The 20351-nt window shown below is 41.8% G+C and overlaps 1 protein-coding gene across 1 annotated transcript in view; it reads left to right on the top strand.

Moving 5' to 3' along the window:
* The window catches only part of FARP2 (FERM, ARH/RhoGEF and pleckstrin domain protein 2), a 75896-nt gene that overhangs the window by 2960 nt on the left and 52585 nt on the right, over positions 1 to 20351 (top strand). Inside the window, exons 2-4 of the mRNA XM_030954048.1 lie at positions 1922 to 2145; positions 17070 to 17174; positions 18591 to 18633. Coding sequence (XP_030809908.1) covers positions 1942 to 2145; positions 17070 to 17174; positions 18591 to 18633 — 352 coding nt within the window. The 5' untranslated portion in view covers positions 1922 to 1941. The remainder of the gene's footprint in view (positions 1 to 1921; positions 2146 to 17069; positions 17175 to 18590; positions 18634 to 20351) is intronic.

The raw sequence follows: 20351 nt of genomic DNA, 5'->3' as shown, positions 1-20351 counted from the left end.
GTCCAGAGAAGGGCAGTGGAGCTGGGGAAGGGTCTGGAGAGCAAATCAGGTGAAGCACAGCTGGGGGAGCTCAGCCTGGAGAACAGGAGGCTCAGGGGGAACCTTCCTGCTCTCTGTAACTCCCTGACAGGAGGGTGCAGCCAAGTGGGGGTCAGGCTCTGCCCCCAGGGAACAAGGGGCAGGACAAGAGGAAATGGCCTCAAGCTGTGTCAGAGGACATTTAGATTCAATATCAGGGAAAATTTATTCACTGAAAGGTTGGTCAGGCATTGGAACAGGCTTCTTATGGCTGTGGTGGAGTCTCCATCCCTGGAAGTGTTCAAACATGTGTGGATGGGGCACCTGGGGACATGGTTTAGTGGTGGTGTTGGCAGTGCTGGGTTAGGGGTTGGACTTGATGATGTCAGAGACTTTTTCCAGTCATCATTATTCTGTGATTGTCACACTGTCACACTTTCTTGTTGCATGGGAGGCTGGTGGCATCTCTGGGTGGTCTCAGCTGTCCTGCTTGGTCAGGGTTCTGCAGGGGCTCAGAGGCCACAGAAGTCTTGTGCTGGGTGTGATTAGGTGGGGAGGCATCTCTCTGCCCTTCTGGAGTAAGTTTATCTCTACAGGGATCTACAAGTATAAAAATAAAACCCCCAAAATGTTAAAATGCACTGGGCTGCAAGCTAGGAAGACATTTGACCAGTCTCGATGTGTGTGAGAATGGAAACATAAACCACCCCCAAGTAATTTGTAAGGACATCTAGGGCTGGCTTCATTCAAATCCTTGGAGTAGGCTGCCTACCTACTCTGAGCACAGAGACAAAGGAGTGTTGTCATGAGCTGCCTCTCTTCTTTTTTGACAAAACACTTTTACTACAAGACAATAACCTGTCACTCCTTTGGATGTGAAGCTGTCCCACTGCAGTACCCACACACTCTGGGCTGTTGGGGCACACTGTAGTGTTTGGGTAACTCACCCAAAAGGCCCAGGCAGCCTCCCTGTGTGCTCCTGCTGCCAAATACTCGGTGCCGGGGGGGGCATGGGGCAGAGGCTGTGCTAAATTCTGAGCATGCAGGCCTCACCTTTGTGTAGACCCCACTGTGGTTCCCCATGCAAATATCAGCACTGCCCTGGTGGCATGGGAGAGCTGGGGGCAGCCTCGTGGAACATTTTCCCCATGTCAAATTAAAGATTGGCTCTGCACAGCTGCCACCAAGCTGTGACAACAAGACTCCTGTGTAGGAGTTAGCCTACACTCACCAGTGTCTGTCTCTGTAACTGAGATTTTTGCCCACTGGTTTAATCTGGGTATAGCACAAATTTGCTGATGAGGTGAGGAGCTATTACCTTGTAGCAGTGCCTGATGAAGGCTCTGAGCTGCCAGCAGTTAAGGTTTTGCCTGAGTCATCATTTTGGAGGTGCAGGAAATTAAAAGTTCTGTTATCTCAGTGTGCAGTCAGTGGGATGGTTGGGTACCCATGAGAGGTACCTGCCTCACCCTTTTCTGTCCCCAGTGCTCATGCTGCTGGTGGGAGGAGGCTCATCAGCAGAAAAACCTTGTCAGAAACAAAAATGTTCATGTTGAGAGGGCAGAAGGCACAGGTTTGATTACCCCATTTCTTGATCATGCTTCAGAATGGTTAGTTTTTCTTCCCAGCTGCTGGATTTTAGTCATGGTTTGGGTTGGAAGGGACCCTAAAGCTCATCTCGTTCCATCCTCTCCCATGGGCAGGGACACCTTCCACTAGACCAGGTTGCTCCAAGCCCTGTCCAGAGCTTCATTAACCTTATTACTGATTTTGCTAGTGGGATAGATTGTTAAATAAGGATTTTGTGATAGTGCTTCAGTGGGTGGTATTTTCATCCACAATGTCAGTGTAAAATCTTTCTGGCTATAACCCTAACCTTCTATTTTCTTCCATATTTCTACAGACTCTGCTTGCTGTTGGAAGATGGGAGAGATAGAAGGAACCTACAGAGTTCTGCAGACGCCAGGCTCTCGTTTGGGTGCCCAGAAGAGCTCAGGAGTGAGTACCTTGGAGCCAGGGCAGAACCTCCTGACTGCCATGGCATCATCGCCCGCCAAGGCGCACGAGCGTGACCTCCCCGTCAAAATCAAGATGTTGGACAACACAGTGGAGGTTCTTGACATTGAGGTAAGAGATATTTAAACCTCAGTTCAAGTACACTGAGCCTCTGAGAATTTAAAGCTCGCAAGGATGTGCCTCTGTAGAGAGCTGGGACATTTTGAGGCAATATCTGAATGAAGATATTCCTGTAAATTCCTGTTGGGATTTACCTCCTTACAAGTAGTGATAGCAGTTGCATGGCTTGTTTTTTAAAATCTTTCAAGTGTAACAGATGTTTTGTGTTTTTAACAGACTTTAAATACAAGCACATACTGTAAGGAAAGTCTTTGTTTGTTGTTTGCTTTGGGGGAGCACCAAACCATCCCCTGCCAAAATGTTCTTGCTTCCTGAGCCACATGCAGCTTTGTCAGTTTGGCAGCTGGGAGAGCAGAAGAGCTTTGCCTTAGTTACTGCTTTATATTAATTATTTTAATGGTTTGTATCCTCTCCAAGTAAACTTGCTCCTATATGAAAGTCTTTGATTGTCAGCACGCTTTAGGAGGGATGCACCAAAGCAGTGTCAGTTCAGTGTTTCTGAAAATGTTTATTTAAAAGTATGCTTGAGGAATTCTGCCATAAGACATAGAAGGCATGCACAAATTAGGGAGATTCTGCTTTGAAACAATTTTTTTTCTTCTAATTCTTGTTACATTTTCAGCATTAACCTCTGAGTTTGATTCCAGTTTGCCTGAGATCTGTTGTTAGAAAACAACTGTGTTGTAGTGAAGATACTGAGCTATCAGATATTCTGCATTAGTATCAAACTGTAATCAGTAATTTATAATTACCACTTGGAGCCTTAGTTTGTTGCATAGACTCAAAAAGGGTTTTTCAAATAGAGTGAAAAAGATTTCTGTGGAACTCTGAAGAAATACTGTATTTGGGGATGTCTTCCACAGATTCTGTCCAGCTGTTCAAGTCTCAGATGTGAAATCTGTTTTTATTTGTTTGTTTGTTTGTTTGTTTGTTTTTTAAGAGTGAGGCAGTGCCTGTATCCTTCCACTTGAGCACAGAGTATCTGGTACTGCAAACCCACCCATCCCTCATGTACCACACAGAACACAAAAGCCTCTTTTTTCCCCCTCACATTATGTTAGAATATTTTTTTACAAAATCCGCTGAGTTTGGTTCTTTTGAAGGATAATTTTATTTATTTTTCCAAGTTGATGTAGATGGTGCTTTTGTGTTTTGATTCAAAAAAGAAAAAAAACCTCCAAGCAACACCCTCAGCTCTGTAATTTTGAAAGTCAGTGCAAGGCCAGGTTTATGGGGCTTTCAGCTGGTTGTGTTGTATGTGTTTCCCATAATTAGGAGCTATCTTAGTTTTCTTTACCTGGAAAGCTCTCTCTGATTATGGCACCCACAGAAACACTCGAATTCAGGCACTAGCATGCTGAGGCCATAATTATTATTCTGCTGCTTTTCTTTATGAGATCAGTTGGAACTGAAAAACTTAGGGACCTCATGCCTGATGCTGTGAGTGATGAGGAAAAGGGGTCAGCCTTGGGTCAGCTTCAGAGCACTGAGCACAAAAAGGTCCAGAGTCAGCAGCTGTGGCATTACAGTCCAGCTAACACTGCCTCCATGGCCTTTCAGTTTTGGCTAAATAAGGTAGCAAATGATAGAAAACAGGCATGAGGTATTAAACTGTGACCATCTGCCTGATTTCTTTGGTGAGCTGTTGGGATAGCAGGAGCTGCTGACTGCTGTTGGTCATGGAAAATGGGAATTTTTCACTTGAGATTGAGGGCAGGAATTAGGAAAAGGCAGTGACGTTGCTGAATAGGTGGTGTGTGCTAGCACAGTCATTTTTCAAAAAGCAATTAGAGAAACTGGTGCCAAGCAGCTGTCCTAGAGGAGTGCAGGTTCAGATTGCCATGCCACTTGCCCACTTCTCTTTGCTTTTGTAATTTTGTCACAAGATGTGATGAGGTGGGGTTTGTGTTTGATTCAGGTCAGTGCAGTGGCTTTTCCCATGGGGTTTTGGCACTGCCTGCTTGGGGAGATGGGGGTGATCCCAAAAGGTGGTTTGGGGCTTTTTTTTCCCAAATGATTTTGGGAAAAATCATTTTTCTGTCTGTAAGAACTATGGCAAGTGACTTTTTATTGGGAAAAGTGGTGTGTCAGTGGAAGGACAGACTGAGTGTAGGATCAGCTCCTGCAGACCCTTCCCTGTGCAGTGGTGGGGAACCTGCTGCAATATCTCTGTTTATTGCCTCCCTGCCTAAAATGAGCCACAGTAGCATTTTTAACCATATTTGATGAACAGAGTAACCACAGAAACACCTTACTCCATACAGCTTTACCTTGTCATCCCTTCCTTTCTCCAAGATGGGTTTAAAACTGTTGCTTCTCTCCTGGCAGGAGTTGGTGGTTGCCCTTTTTGGTAGCCCGCTTGACTTCTTAACTTGCCAAAGAGCAAGGAAAGAGACTGACAGAGTGATGTAATGGATGGAGAGAGAACAAAATGGGAAAGAACAGTCTTTTCTTTGTGTTATTGGTGTATCTGGAACAGTTTGCTAAAGGTTCCACATAGCTGCATTCTACCACCTTTTAGGTCCACTGGCTCTGTCCATTTTCCTTTCCCCTTCTGTTTCATAAGGTTTGATTTCTAAGTAGGAATTTTATTAATTGCTAAGAGGGAATTATTCTTTAAAGTATGTTGGGCAGAAACTTTCTCCAGTGAGTCTGATTTGAATGTTAAGGAATGGAGAAATACTCAATGTTTTCTGGAGTTTAAAAAACCTGAAGATGGGCTATTTATGGGTTCTCCTTTCCCTTCCAAAACAGAAGAGAGAATGAAACATATCCATTCAAAGCTAGGCTGCAATATTCATTATTTCCATGAGTTGGTTTTTTTCCCTTTTTACAGCCAGCTTGTTTAGTCAGCTCAAATGTTGCATGTGCCATTTCATGGGTTACCTGGCCTCTTCTCTCCAAACTAAGTCTGTCCAAAGGGTGGTTTTGCAGACTATGAGATGAATGATTGGCAAATTCAATTCAGTTCACACTTCAAAGTAATCAGGGTTTTACAGCAGAAGTTCTGCCAGCTTTCCAGATTTTCTGAAGACATTAAACTTGGAGGCTTTTGATCAGCACAAAAATGTGGCAGACTCTTAAGTAAAAGGGTCTGGGCTGGGTTGAATTCACCAAAATGACATTTAATGGAATTGCTGCCAGCAGATGATGTTTAATATTTGGCCTGTGTGATATGTGTCATTTAGGAAATTCTTTTACATGAAATATTCTCTATGCTATGAGGAAGTGCTCCAGAAAAAGTAGTTTATATTATTATGCTTCAAGTTTACTAAATTGTTTGGGGAGAACTTGGTGCTTCTTCAATGGCATGTACTTCCTCTTCTCCTCCTGCTTGGATGTCACATGAAATTTGGGAATCAAAAATATTTGTACATTTTATTATAGGGTCTGCCTGCCTGCTCCACTCTAAGGGAAAATTTAAACTGGAATTTTTTTCTTTTGTGCTAATCTTTGTTGGATTGTTTTGAGAACAGAAGTCTCTTCTTTTAAATTTTTTTTTTGTATGTAATACAGTAATGATGTTCTGCATCCCTGCCATGCTGTCTGAGGTGTCTCTCTCCCTCTGACAGGGGTGGACTTCACTGCCATTCTTGAGAACAGGCTAGTTAGATAAGATCACACTGTAATTCTCCCTTTATTTTCTTATTAATTAGTGTCCTCTCACTGCTCTTGTCTGCTTTGGTGTTCATTGATGTACTCTGCACAACTATTGCATTACTGCAAAATCAAAATTGTTTATTCTGTTATTCTGCACTAAACTGAAAATGTGTACTTGATGATTACTCTGACAGTGATAGTGTCTTTGCTGGGTACTTCCTTGGCTTATTGAAATTTATAAATTGAATTAATAGAAGTGCAAAGCTACTCTCCCTCATTATGTTTAGGATGGAAAAGAATAACTCTGGTTATTCTGGTTTCTGTGCAGTCTGCAGTTATCTGTGATTGAAAAGGTGCCATTTTCAAAGTGGCTTCCCCTGGGATGCCCATTGTTTTTGAGCAGCCATTGGAGGCCCTGAAATCAGGAGCTGGGCTGGGCCTGCAGGAAGTTTTTGGGATGGCAGAGGAAGCAATCTGACTGCAATATCCTTCCCATGATTTGGAGTGTGTTTCCCACTCCTGCACATGGCAAATGCTGCTCTCAGTAGCAGAGTTTGGGTAGCTTTAGTGCCCCCAAAAACTTTCATGGGGATGATGCAGAAATGATGCAACTTTTAGCTGCTGTTATTGAGCAATTTAAAGTAAGAAACGTGTATGTTAAACACTGGGATGATGCTTTGGGCACTGAAAAGCACTTGCTGTGTGCCATGAGGAGCCCCAGGGATGCTGCTGGTGGAACAGGCAGCCCAGTCCTGGCTCTGGCACTGGCATTTGTGCCCTTCTGCCTCTGCCTTGCTCTCCCTGTGCCTGCTTAGACCTTCCTTGCATGAAGGCTTTTCCCCTCTGTGCTGTGAAAGTATTAACAGCTTAAATATGTGAGGAGTCAAGGAATAGTCTGCTGCTGAATCCTATTAAGTGCTGTGCTGGAGGAGTCGAGGTGCTGTTGGTCAGCTCACAGTGTTTTTCTTCCCTAGCCAGGAAGAAATAGTCAAAATTCCAGAAAGAATCATAGCCAGATGTTTGTCATTGCTTCAGTTTGAGTCTCCTAAATATGGCAAATAAGCTGCCTTAGGACTTATTTTTATCTGACCTCAGAAGAGAAAGTTAGTAATTCACTCTTTTAAATTTGCAATTATTACAGGGTTTAAAAAGAAGGTAACGAAAGCTTTGCATTTTGTGTGCTGTTTGATTCCACTATATATTTTTTAGGCCTGTTATTTTGTGTTTGGAAGCTTGACTTTTTTGATGCTATGTAGGAATGTGGTATGGGGTGGGGAAAGGTGAAACCACAGCCATTTTATTGACAGACATTTAGAATGTGTGTTTTGTTCATTCAAGTGTTTTTTGATTTTTTTTACATTTTTTAAAATTTTTTTTTAGGAAAAATGTGAACCTAAATTGTATAAGCCAAAATTATTATTTTACAGTTTTCTTGACCTTAGGTGTCATATTATATGTAAAGAAAATTGAGTTGTGCTGCAATAAAGAAAAAACGGTCTGAATATCCCTGTGCAAAAAGTTGATTATATGCATGCATCTTAAAAGACAGAAACCATTTAGGAAAATGGTGATCAAGTGTTATTACAGTCCTTGAAATATTAATGTAGTGGATTGAATTCATAACAGTTTGTATGGCTAGGCAGATGTTAATTTCTGTTTTCATAATCTGCTGATGTAGGATAGTGAAAATCAGCTGAAATCAGTCCTATGCCATTCAACCAAAATGATTGTAGGAAATGCTGTATTCTACAAAAAACCCAAAAATAAGTCCACGGGAAACCTTTTAAACCTTTTTTGGGTGTGGGTGACATTCAAGGTGGGGCCCACAGACGGGCAATTCTGTAAAATACAGGGAGCCTGAAAGGGAAGAAAACCCGAGAGCAAACCAAGAATCAACCCACGGGCAGCTAAAGACAGCTACAGAAGTTCAGTGTGCTGAGAGGCAGGTCAGAGAAATGTTAGGTTTGTGCCTAAAAAAGGGATTTGGAGCTGAGCAAGGATGGTGTGTCATGGCACTCTCAGGGTTCAGAGCACACTGACTTGGGGATGTGCATTTAGCTAAAGAGGGTTGCAAAAGCACACCTGTGTGTCAACCCTTTCTCCTTGCAACCAAATTCCTGTTTGGAAAGGGCAGTGCTGCCTCCTTGGGTAAGAGAGAGACCATATATATAGAATATTTAAAAAGCTGTGCTATGGTGGCAATGCCTGGCATGAGAGATTTACTGTTCAAGGCTGGAGTGTTGGATATGGGAGGGAGGTGGGCCCCTCTCTCTGACTGAGCAGTCATTCATTAATAAAAAACAGAATTAGAAAAGGGAAAAAACCCCAAAGCTTTGTAGGAACTCTATTAGAGCTGTTTGACACATCTTCAACTGAAATAATGCAGGAAAAGTGTTGCTGTGCCCTCAGCCCACTTGTCAGGCAGGCAGCCTGAAGCCAGTGGTGTAGGAAACCCCTGCTGGCAAGGGGGAAGTTAGAAAAGCTTGGCCTTATCTAATCTGGTTTGTAGGTATTTATTAACCCATCACCACCTCTGCTCAAAGTACAGTGGGGAGTGATGTTAGGACAGCTGGTACCATTTCAGTTTTGCACAAAACAAAAGGGAGTTTTGGCCTTTTCTGTAAAAATACCCAATTTGTATTTGTATTTTGTCCAAAGAGTCTGTCATAACTGTCTTCTAGATGTTGTAAACTATTTCCTTTGGGCAGATTTCCTCAAAGAAGTGTCAGCCTGGAGTAGCCTATTGCAGGGGAAGTGCAGTCCCTGGGTATTCTAACACCTCTCCCAGGAGAGAAGGCTGGGAGAATTGGGATTGTGCAGCCTGGAGAAGGAAAATCTCTGGGGAACCCTTACTGAGGTCTTTGAGCGCCTGAAGGGGCTACAGGAAAGCTGGAGAGGGGCCTGGGACAAGGTTCTGGAGTAGCAGGACACAGGGAATGGCTTCCCACTGCCAGAGGGCAGGGATGGATGGGATATTGGGAAGGAATTGTTCTCTGTGAGGGTGCTGAGGCCCTGGCACAGGGTGCCCAGAGCAGCTGTGGCTGCCCCTGGATCCCTGGAAGTGTCCAAGGCCAGGCTGGATGGGGCTTGGAGCACCTGGGACAGTGGAAGGTGTCCCTGCCCATGGCAGGAGTTGGAATGAGATGGGCTTTCAAGTTACTTCCAAACTAAACTATTCTGGAATTCTATGAAAACCCAGATCAAATTTGGTAAATGTGGGCATGGATGATGGTTTTGAGGCAAAAACATAATTAATGGAGAAAGACTTGCAATTTTAGTGAGGTGGTGTTTTTTTTTTTTTTTTTTTTTTTTTTTTTTTTTTTTTTTTGTTTTTTGTTTTTTTTCTTTTTTTTTCTGAACAGAGGCAAACAGAGTATTTTCTATGTTTAAAATGCCTTAAAAATATAGAGTTTTATTTATATGCATATACATGCCTATGAAATGAAGCTGTGCAAGGTCCCAGGAACACCAGCAACAGTGTGTGGGGTGGCCATGCCTCAGGGAATGGCTGTAGGAAAGTTCAGAGATTTGTGCAAGGAACAAAGCTCAAGGGAGAAAAATTGTGGTCAGTCTCCTGATTTCTCATTCCTTCTCTTTATTAGCTTGTGTGAACAAAGGAGGTGCTCGGACTTTCTGGTATGAACCTGAATTTGGGATCAGCTACCCCAAAGCTGCTCCTCTCTGTGGTACTGTCACTATTGTCACCTGGATGTTTAATTATTAACAAGCAGGAGCTCTGGTGCCAAATCATCCAGCAGTACCTGTGAAACTCTGTCCCAGGATGTGGCCCATGGTGTTAATTAATGTGACTTCCTTCTTCCCCAAGCAGTCTACAGCAGTTTTATTCCAAGTACTCCAGGTATGTCAGCACAGCACCATTTCTAAAAACTTAGGACCATTTTTTGTCTCTGCGTGCTCTCTACCTAAGTGTACATTTTCCACTCTCATTCATGTAATTCCCTCCCTTTTGGGAATGTCTTCCCATGTCATCCAGTTGTTGTTTTCCTTCTTTCAGGCATCCAGCAAGTCTAGCCACTCTGGAAAAGCTTGTTTGTTGGGTAGAGCTGGTTCAGTGCTTTGACATTGCCTTAAATGATCCTTTAAATGATCATAATTTTAAAGCTAGCCTTAATTAAATGAGCCAGAGGCTTCCATTTCTAGAATAATTTGTCTGGCTGTGGATTCTGCTTAAAAAAACTCTGACAAAACCACATCAAAACCAACCACTGAAATCCTAAGACAAAAACAAAAATGGGGAGAGAGTCTTAGAATTTTTTTTTCCTAAACAAAAAAATGCCCAGTATGGAGTGTAATAATGAAACTTTAAATAGCTCCAAGATTTTTATTTGGGTTTTCAGCTTCCATGGTTGAGTAAATGATACTTCAATGCTGTGTGGAAATACTGTAACACAATAATTCTTCTTTCTGTAACATAATAACTTCTTCTTTTTCATAAAGAAGAACTTTCAAGATGAAAGTGTATCTCATTTTGTGATAATGAAGCTGCATCCTGTGCTCTGTAAGCTGTTAAATGCTCTGCAGAATATTCTTGATGTGGTCTTGGTAAAGTAACCTGTAGTTGGGACCTGTCAGTATAGAAGAGTGGATAAAATAAATGTATTTAAAATACCCTTTTCTTCACAGAGAGTTAAAAGAAAAATTGAAAGACATGAAGCTTAAAGTTATTGTTAAATGTTCAGATGATCAAAATAAAATAATATTTAAGCAATTTGGCTGAGCACATGAAAACAGTGTTTGACAGAGTTGTTACCTGGTGCTTGTTTTTGTGGGGAATCAGGGAGTATTTTCATTGGAGTTACTAGTTCCAATCAAAACTGAGAAAATTAATAAAAGACTGAAAAGGAAGGCAGTTGTTTTTTGCTTTTCCAGTTGGCAGATTGAGTACTAGATATGGAGCTGTAAGGTCATCTTGTTTCAGCCATGAAAACACAAAGTTAATGACTGGTACTCCTTGCCACATGAGATTATTTCCTTGTTTCTAATAAAGATTCTAATGTCCACCCTGTATTCAGAAATGCAGTTTTGTTTACATGTGGCATTAATGATGATTTTTAACAGGGAGTTTTGAGGGTGTTTTTTCTGTCTCACGCTTCATTTGGACAGAGATCTAAGAGATTACAGAAGGGTTTGAGATAAACAGCTATAAACTCACCAAAATGTTTGGATTTTTCTGATTAAGAAAGGAAATAACAAATCTATGTTTAGTTGCAAATTGTCTATTTTTTTTTTATTTTGCCATAAAGTGAAAAATCACTTTTTCATTAGGAAAACTTTTAAAGTGGCCTGAAGAAGAAAAACCAATAAAAATCCGTGTTGAAGTGACCTTTATTTAAATCAGTTTAGTTTGCCTTAGCCATTCACAGGGTGCTCTGTGCTGGCTGCTTGTGAGTGATGATGTCAAATCTAAACTTCTGCCTCTCATGCACATCCACCATTAACTAGAGGAATTGGTCTCCTGAAGATGCAGATTTCTGTGACACAAAAATCCAAGGTGTTTGCTGCTGCTAGGGTCCAGTGGCTCTGGCTGTACAAGAGTTTCCATTCTATACCTCAGCTTTATAACACTTTTTTTTCCAAACTCTTGACTTTTGGACTGATTTTCCCTTCCAGCTTATCTGCTGCCAAAAGTGGATTTCTTTTTTGGAAAGTTGGAGCAAGGACAGCTTGCCAGTTTTGGAAGATGAGAGTACTAGTCCTTATGAAAATACGGGGGTTTTTGGTTTTTAAATTAAAATATGTGGAAACAGAAAGCTAAGATATTCTGGAAGACAAGTTTGGGAGGTAGAGAAGAAACCTTGATTTTGATAATATTGAGCTATGGTCTGCTCAAAATCCTAGGCTGAGTTTGTTTTCTCTCTTCCTAAGCTCAGACATTATGGCAGAGGGGGGATCTGCCATGTAGCAGTGATATTTGAGAAAATAGCAAATAACACTGGGCTTGATTGTCCCCCTCTGCTCTGCTCTGGTGAGATCCCATCAGGAGTACATGGAGTGAATCTGGAGAAGGCCACAGAGATGCTCCAAGGGCTGGAGCCCCTCTGCTCAGGAGCCAGGCTGGGAGAGCTAGGGGTGTTCACCCGGAGAGGAGAAGGCTCCAGGGAGACCTCAGGGCCCCTTCCAATGCCTAAAAGGGTTCCAGGAGAGCTGGAGAGGGACTTGGGACAAAGCATGGAGGGACAGGACACAGGGAATGGCTTCCCACTGCCAGAGGGCAGGGTTTGATGGGGTACTGGGGAGGAATTGTTCCCTGTGAGGGTGGGGAGGCCCTGGCACAGGGTGCCCAGAGAAACTGTGGCTGCCCCTGGATCCCTGGAAGTGCCCAAGGCCAGGTTGGACAGGGCTTGGAGCAACCTGGGATAGTGGGAGGTGTCCCTGCCCATGGCAGGGGATGGAACTGGATGAGTTTTAAGGTCCCTTCCTACTCAAACCATCCTGTGATTATATTGTTCTATAAAACAAAAATAGCTGCTGTTACTACTTTTAAAAATTATTTATATTTTATTCCTCTGTCCTAAGCATTCCTAACATTAATTATGTTTATTCTTCTGATAAATTAAAAAACAGAGCTATCTCCTTGAGGCAAGAACTTTTAGCTGGGAGTGGTTGTTCCTGTTTGATGCTGTCTTAGCACTGGGAAGGTTTTAGGGTTTGGTTTGGGGTTTGCCAGCAGGGTATCTGCTGGCACTTGTGCAACTCTGAGGGAACTTTTAAAGTTTGATTTCACTATAGAAATAAATTTGAAATAAATCTATTCTACTTATCAGTCTTCTAATGATGACTTATTAAAATTATCTACAGTATAGTTACAGCAGGGTCACCAAGGAAAGCTGTTATTAGCTGCCTCTTTTGGTTTTTTTGCCCCATTTTTTTCTTCTTTTTTTAATGTGAAATAATTCAGCAATATCAGTAGTCATTGTCTTGGCCGAAAATAAAGAGTAATTGAGGGGTTTGGAATGGAAAGTATGCTATATTGTGAATTTGTATTGAAAGCAGGACCTTTATGAAATGCATTCATGCAGCTACTCGCCCTGCTGTCAAAATCACAGTAATTAAGAAATTACTTCAAATATTTTGCTTTGTGCTGCTTTTATGCAAATGAAACAATGACATGGAGCTGCCCACTATGTTACTTTCATTTCTGTCTACTTCAAAATGTTCAGCTCTTTGGAAAGGATGGTTATAAATGCAATAAACAACTTGAGGAACCAAATACTTCTAGGAGGAGTTTTCCCAAAGAATTTGAGGCAAAATAATAAAAGACTGTGTTCTGTCTCAAGCTTTTGAACCCCATTTTTATTTTAAAATAAAATTAATACTGTTCTTTCAAAATGTGACATTTATCCTTTGAAGGATGCAAAATGATACTGAGCTTAAACTGAGGTTTTTCTTAGCTTTTCATTGTGACACCCAAAATTACAGTTGGTAGCCTAAGCAAAATTATTTTACACTTTTAACATTTGGATGGCACCTTTGTAATTTAATTGGTTGTCAAGTACTTCCAGCTCCAACCATCTAAATTTCTTCATCTCCGGTTTCCCTTGAAGGAGCATGGACTTGACAGTGGAAAGGGAGAAATGCCAGGGATCTGTGCCATAAAGCCTCTTTTTTGGGAGAGATGAAGGCAGCTAGATTGTCTTTAGGCACAGAACTTGATGGAGCCAGGAGACGTGGTTCAGTGGGAAAGGAAGAAAGCTGTGTATTAAAATCCAGTTGGGATCATTTTAATCCCTGTATGGAGCTAGCCCTGCACACAGATCCCTTGATCAGTGCAGCACAGTTTGGCTGTTAAAATTCTCTGATTGTTACTAGGCATCTTTCAGGAGTTAATCCAAGTGTGTCAGCTCTAACAAAAGATGGTTGTTGGAACCAGAATTGGTTTTTGTTTTGATGAGAAATCAGAGACCTGGGTCACAGGACATGTCCTGTTCAGAGGCTTTTAAAGATGTGTACCATGAAAAGGCAAGGTGCATGTCCCATTTTCTACACATGAGGTTGGTCAGGGTATTGCTGCCTCCCCACAAACATTGCTGGCTGAAAAGTGTTCCCTTCTGTGGGACCTGGGAAAAGGAGGTGTACAATTACTGATGTGGGGGTATGGACCTTAAAGAACAAGGGTCCTACTAGATTTGAGGATATTTTCTTCTGTCCTATTTGAAGGTGTATGCACAAGTCCATAGCACAGTCCATTGAGGAGTGACTGAGGGAGCTTGAGGAACAACTAAGGGAGCTGAGGGTGCTCAGCCTGGAGAAAAGGAGGCTCAGAGGTGCCCTCATCACTCTCTGCAGCTCCTGAAAGGTGCCTGTGCTCAGATGGGGTTTGTCTCTTTCTCCAGGCAGCACTGACACAACCAGAGCACACAGCCTCAAGCTGCACCAAGGGAAGTTTAGGTTGGATATTAGGAAAGAGTTTTTCACAGAAAGAGTGATGAAGTTCTGGAATGGCTGCCTGGGGAGGTGGTGGAGTCACCATCCCTGGGTGTGTTTAACAAAGCCTGAGTGTGGCACTGGGTGCCAGGGTTTAGTTGAGGTGCTGGGGCTGGGTTGGACTCCATGCTCTTTAAGGTCTCTTCCAACCTGGTCATTCTGTGAATAGCAAGAAATGTGTTTCAGTTAAAAATTTAAAAAACTTGATTTCCAAAATTCATTTCTCCAGGCATAAATGTCTCCCGTGGCAGAGTCTGTTACCTGCATGGGAAAAGTGCAGGAGACAGCAGAGAAAGAATGTAATTTACTGGCTTGCCATTACCTGTATCATTCCTTATTTCATTGTCACCATTTAAAAACCAAAAGCCATACCCACAGAGTCTTCTGGAAGCACAGATTTTGGCTAGAAAAGTGCAACTGTATTCTTACCAAGAAATGCCATTTTAGACATCACAAAACCTGTTCAGAAAAAGAGATGAGTACTCATATTCATGTACCATGTCAGCACTCAGATTGGCATCTCTGTACCATCTGCAGTCACTGAGAACTGCATCATTTCTCCTGACTTGCAGTTTTATTTAGGGGTTTCAGCATTATTGGCCTGAGCCAGTGTGATACCAAGAAACTTTTTGAGTGACTTGTGTTTGCACCAGGTGAATTCACCTGACTGAAGCTGTGGTTGCTTTTACAGGTACCATGGCTGATGAAAGCCTGAGTGGGAGGTACAAACCCATCTGGTGTCCTGCTTCTGTGCTTTTCTCTGAGTTTCCAGGGCTGCATTCAGTCAGCTTTGCTCACACCATTGCAGATACCGAAGCTATTTCAGGTTTGCAGCACTGCAGGGCTGTCAGACTTTTTCTCTGTGAAATTTTAGGGGCTTTTTAAGAGTTATAGAGGCATTTGCACAGTTCTAAAAACATTGACAGTTTGTATCTTTTTCCTGTAAGAGGTGATTACTTTTGAATTTTTTATGCACCTCAGTCATGTGAAACTATTTCCCCAATGTTTCCCCTTGTTTTTTTATCTTTTAAGCCTAAAATAAAACATTCTTGCTCTCAGATATTTTAATTTGCATTGTATTAAGTTATTCTAATTCTATCACTAATTTGGCTTTAAAATGAAGAAGGATAGGTTTAGAAGAAATGTTGAGAAGAAATTCTTCCCTGTGAAATTTTTTCCTGATGTGAGTGTAATGAGGCCCTAGCACAGGTGGCCCACAGAAGCTGTGGCTGCTGCTGGATCCCTGGCAGTGTCCAAGGCCAGGCTGGACAGGGCTTGGAGCACCCTGGGACAGTGGAAGGTGTCCCTGCCCATGGCAGAGGTGGAACTGGATGGATTTTCAGGTCCCTTCCTACCCAAATCATCCTGTGACTGTGATAATTTATTATAATGCCTAATACTTTTAAAGCAGGTACTGTTCTGGGTGTGTAGAGTCATTACAGAACTCTCTGCCTGCTTTGATGGGAAGGTCATAGAGCTTCCATCACTGGACTTTTCCAAATGAACAAAACCACAGTGGCATCAAGGCTGTCAGTGTATTCTGCTGGATAACCCAATCATCCCTCCAGAATGGTGCCACACTCTGTCCCCACAGCTGGGGCACTGCTTCGTGGCTCAAGGTGGAGCTTGGTGGCTGTGCTAGGTTTTGTGTGTTGCTGGGATGGGCTGTGACAGCCTTTTGGATTCTTTGCTGGGTGATGCAGATGGGCTGATGTGTGGGTTCAGAAGTGCTGGTTTTCTCCTGCTGTAGTGAGAGATGCTGAGAGCAAGCTGGGTGACTGAACCAGCAGCCCCAAGTGTGGCTGCTTTGGGTGTGCTGTGGAAGTCTCCTGCTCTCTCCTGTAGCTGCTTTCTGCCGATGTTTGTGACTTTGCCTCTAACTTGGCTCTCAGAAAGGCTTAGCGAGTTTCTTGAGGGACAGATTCATTGAAAGGATTCCCCAGGCAGAGTGGTGTGAGAGGAGGTTTGGTTGGGTTCCCGCTGTCCGCAGGCATTTCCAGCCCACTCGGTGCAAAGGCTGTGGGTGGCCCTGGGGTTCCTGGTGTGGGGAGCAGTGAGGGTCTGTGTGGAGCAGGGCTTTGGCAGCTCCTGCTCAGCCACAGCACTCAGCTACACAAACAAACGTGCGGGTTTATTGAGGGAGCTGCAAATAGCCCGCAGCTGCTCTCCTCAGCTCTCTGCTGACCCTGCTGGGGCTAGGTGACCTCCAGTGGCCTCTGTCAACTTCAGTTCCTCTGCTTCTGTGAAGGATTTTTGTATGGAGTCTTGTAAATTAGATGTTTGTGTGTTGCAGTGACAAGAACAATGTGAATAATCTTTGTAGTAATAGTAGCCTCTTCAAGCCAGGTGTCATTATCTCTTGGAGATCTATTACTCACCCAAGATAGCTCAGCTACCTTTGGAGGTATAAAATCAGCAGGATGGCTTCTGTTGCAGTGTTGGAAACAAAAAGGTTTAATAAAAGATAAAATAACAAACAGAGAAAAATCGAGCTCGGTGCAAGAGGTCCTCCTGCCCCTGGTAAAACACCTTACAAAAGGGATTAGTTTCTTAGTTCTCTTCTTTTTCTAGTAAATTGTCTAGGCAGGACTTTTTGGCTTCTGTCCAATTAGCTATCCTTAAGTTTGAGGTGAAGTCCTCAAGCTCTTATGAGATGTCTTTTTCACCTAATTGAGGAGAGAAACTTCTGGGCTTCTTTGCTTTTTGACGGGACAAAGGACAGTTTTGTCACTCTGTCAACAAAAGGCACATTCCTATACTTTGTGATGTTTTTCTCCAGTTTATAAAGATGCCATTTGTTTTTGCTGCAAACTTATTCTTGTTTATTCTTATTAATCTCACTGTAACTTTTTTATTTATTATTTCCTTAGTCAAAATGTTACGGCCAGACATTATTGACAGAGGTTTACAAGCATCTGAATTTGATTGAATCAGACTACTTTGGAATTGAGTTCCAGAATATCCAGTCATATTGGGTGAGTACAGTTCCCTGACAAATCTGGTATTATGAAAAGGTTGGGTGAATGCAGTTCCTTGAGTGACAAAAATTTCTCAGTCTGTTGCAGTTTCCTGTAGTCTCCTGTGGGATTATCTCTTGGATTCTTGTAAATCTGTTTTACTCAGCAGAATGACAAGAGCTATTGAAGAAGAAGGGAGGAATCAGATCCTGCTTCTTGTTAAGTCTCAGAAATTGTATAAAGCTAAATAGCTGCTGATGTTCCCACTTGCAGGGACAGAAGTGAAATCCTCCTTTCCTCTGAAAAGAGAAACATGAACTCAAAGTGTACTCTGCAGAGCACTTATAAAATCAAATTGTGGTGTGTAATTTTGGTAGTGTTCATATTTATCTTCAGTTAATTTTCCTGAAGAGCCATTACAAACCTCTTTCTAATCAACAAAAACCTCAGCAGGCACAAGGCCTGCAAGCTTTTTAAATCATTGATTTAGATCAATGCTGACACCTTTAAGCCTCCTAGTCACTTATCCTGAACCTTGCAAAGAGGACAGTGTAGCTTCTAAACTAGAAAATGTTCCCCAAACTTTCCTTTCATTTTGATTTGTTTTGGTTTTTCCAACTTTTTTTTTAATTACTTTTTTTAGTTTTAGGACTCACATGCAGAGAATATGATTGAGAACATAGGGAGTGCTGAAGGCACTATCCATGTTGCTCTTGAGCTGAGGAAATACTCTAAAGCTTGTTTAGTTTCTGTTGCTTGTGCATGATGTCTAAACTTTTCCTGCAGCTAATAATGTTCTTAAAATCCTCAGCTGTCTCACAAACAGAACAGTAACTAGTAAGGACCAAACATAATTGTCTTGTAACAATTTTCTCTTTGGAAGAGTGGAGAAAATAAAAGGTTGAGCTTCCAAAATATTTTGCATTGCTTTTGCAAATAGGACAGATTCTCCTTTTACTAGAACAAAAGTCTTTCTTGTAAAACTTGCTTGTCAAAAGGGAAAAAATGGTGGGAAGTTAATATTGGGTAAAAAGCTTTAAGTAGGTAGGGAAGAGTGACAGAAATAGCACGGAAGGGAAAAAACCATCGGAGCTTTTCATGTTCTGCAGACTTTCTGTAATTCTGCAGCCTGGCTCCTGTCAGACTGTGGGTTTTGGCATGACTCCTGCCCTCTTGGCACTGGGACTCTGCTTTTGCTGACCTGGCTCTTCTTCTGTCCAGATTAGCTTTAAGCACAGATCAGTGGCTTTTGTATTGATGCATGAGAAATGTCAATTCAAATAGATACATACACTTTTTGTAAAGCAAAGGAATTACTGCATTGAGGAAGAAATGCTACTCATAAATTACTGCTTAATTTGAATTTACTTTTGATGTTTTCATATTATATTAAATAAGAATGTAAGTTTGTAATGTGTTTCTCTTCAATTTCAGATTTGGCTGGAACCTATGAAACCTGTTATTAAACAAGTACGGAGTAAGTAGTTTTAAAAAAGGAAGTTTTCCTTAATTTGCATCTTCTTTATGTGGGTTGCTTTCACAATTACTACTTGATTTACTGGTTATGCTTCCCTGTAAAACACACATGGCAGGGGTGAGAGTGGTTCCTGCTGGGGCATGCTAACCTGACATTTTAATAGGCACTATGTGGTGGGTGGAATGGAAACTTCCTGCGGGTAGGGTTCTTTCTCTGATAAATATCTGGATAGATTGGCTCAGCTGCTGTTGTATTGAAGTGAAATATAATACTTGCTGTGCTAGCTTTTGGAAGTTGTGTTGTCATACCGTGGGAAGAAAAAGGAACATTTTGGCTGATTCCCATAGCAGCTCTTTCCACATGCTCAGGAGCAGCTGCCCTGGAGGAGCAGAGGTGGGGATGTCCCACCTGGGTGGGGGCTGCAGTGTCAGAGCCTCTGCCTTGGCTCTGAAATATGGTCTTTATACCACCTAAAAGTGTTAATGTGACAGGCAATTTCAAGGCCCAAAACAGTTGAAGAATGCAGGTTGCTGGTTGGTTCTTCAGATGTTGTTGAAAGATTAGATCCAGCTTTTTGTTTTTTCTCTGTAGAACACAGTTAAGCAATTTGTTTGTTTTGTGGTTCTGATTGTAGAGGCTTTGTGGAGGAACAAGATCAGGAGGGTGTGGTGGATTCCTACTCCTTTGCAAATCTTGATTGAAATATGTTGAAAACGAGTACTGGGAAGTAGCTTTTAGCTACTCTTCTGTCTAAAATTGATTGCCAGAAAATATGAAATCATCAATTCTAACTCATTTTCTAACTTAAAGGTCATGATTTTTGACTTTTGTCAACATTATTTTTTAAGCAGAAGAACCAAATCATCTATAAAATAAGGCTTGGGAGAGTACAGAATATTTTCACTCTATTTTCCCTGCCAAAAAGATGTTGGGAGTGCTGTCTTTTTATATGCTCCTGGCTAGAAGGAATTATGTCCCAGTCAAAAGATCTGTTGGATCATAGGTCTGCAGTGCTGCTTGGTTACTCCTTCTGTATTATCTCCTATACTATATAAGTTGTGGAAACTTGACCTTAGACCACAGACAGTGTTCCCTGATGATACAAATATTGTTCTAAAATGGTCTGAAATCATGGGGATGTACTAAGATTTATGGTTGCTTTACAGTCTGCCACCCATGTTGTGGTGCCAGTGAAACAGAAAGATTTATTTAATTATTTTTGTTAATATTATTCTGTAACAGTTACCAGTCAGTTGTCTGGCAAATGTTCATGTTCTGAAATAAATTTTAAATTGACTGAAATGAAGTTTCTATCTATTGGGGGTTTTGTTTGCTTGGGTTTTTTTTGCCTTTTTCTGTAGAATGTAATGATTTTGAAGTTAAACTTCTGACTTTTAGTCCTGCTGCAGGGGAACACAGATGTTATGGGCTTTAAGGTGTTTAAGGTGATCTTGCTCAGACTCATTGGTTGATGTTGCTGGTGAGTGCTGTGTACCTGCCGATAGACGCTTCTGAGTCTTTGACATCCTCTCTAAAACCAGAAGTTCTTGGTTTACTCCCAGCTAGTTTTGGCTTTGTGACATCCATTGAACTTTGTCTTGTGTGATAGGCTTTGGAGTTTTTTAATGAATTTCAAATGACTGCAGTCAGTTTTACTAGTGGATCACTCCATGTGGGAAGGAGTTTGGATCCAAATTTTCAGCCTCTTAACAGACACA

Source organism: Camarhynchus parvulus, chromosome 9 (genome assembly GCF_901933205.1).
Source record: "Camarhynchus parvulus chromosome 9, STF_HiC, whole genome shotgun sequence".
Taxonomy (NCBI): domain Eukaryota; kingdom Metazoa; phylum Chordata; class Aves; order Passeriformes; family Thraupidae; genus Camarhynchus; species Camarhynchus parvulus.
This window is presented reverse-complemented; position numbering and strand designations above follow the sequence as displayed.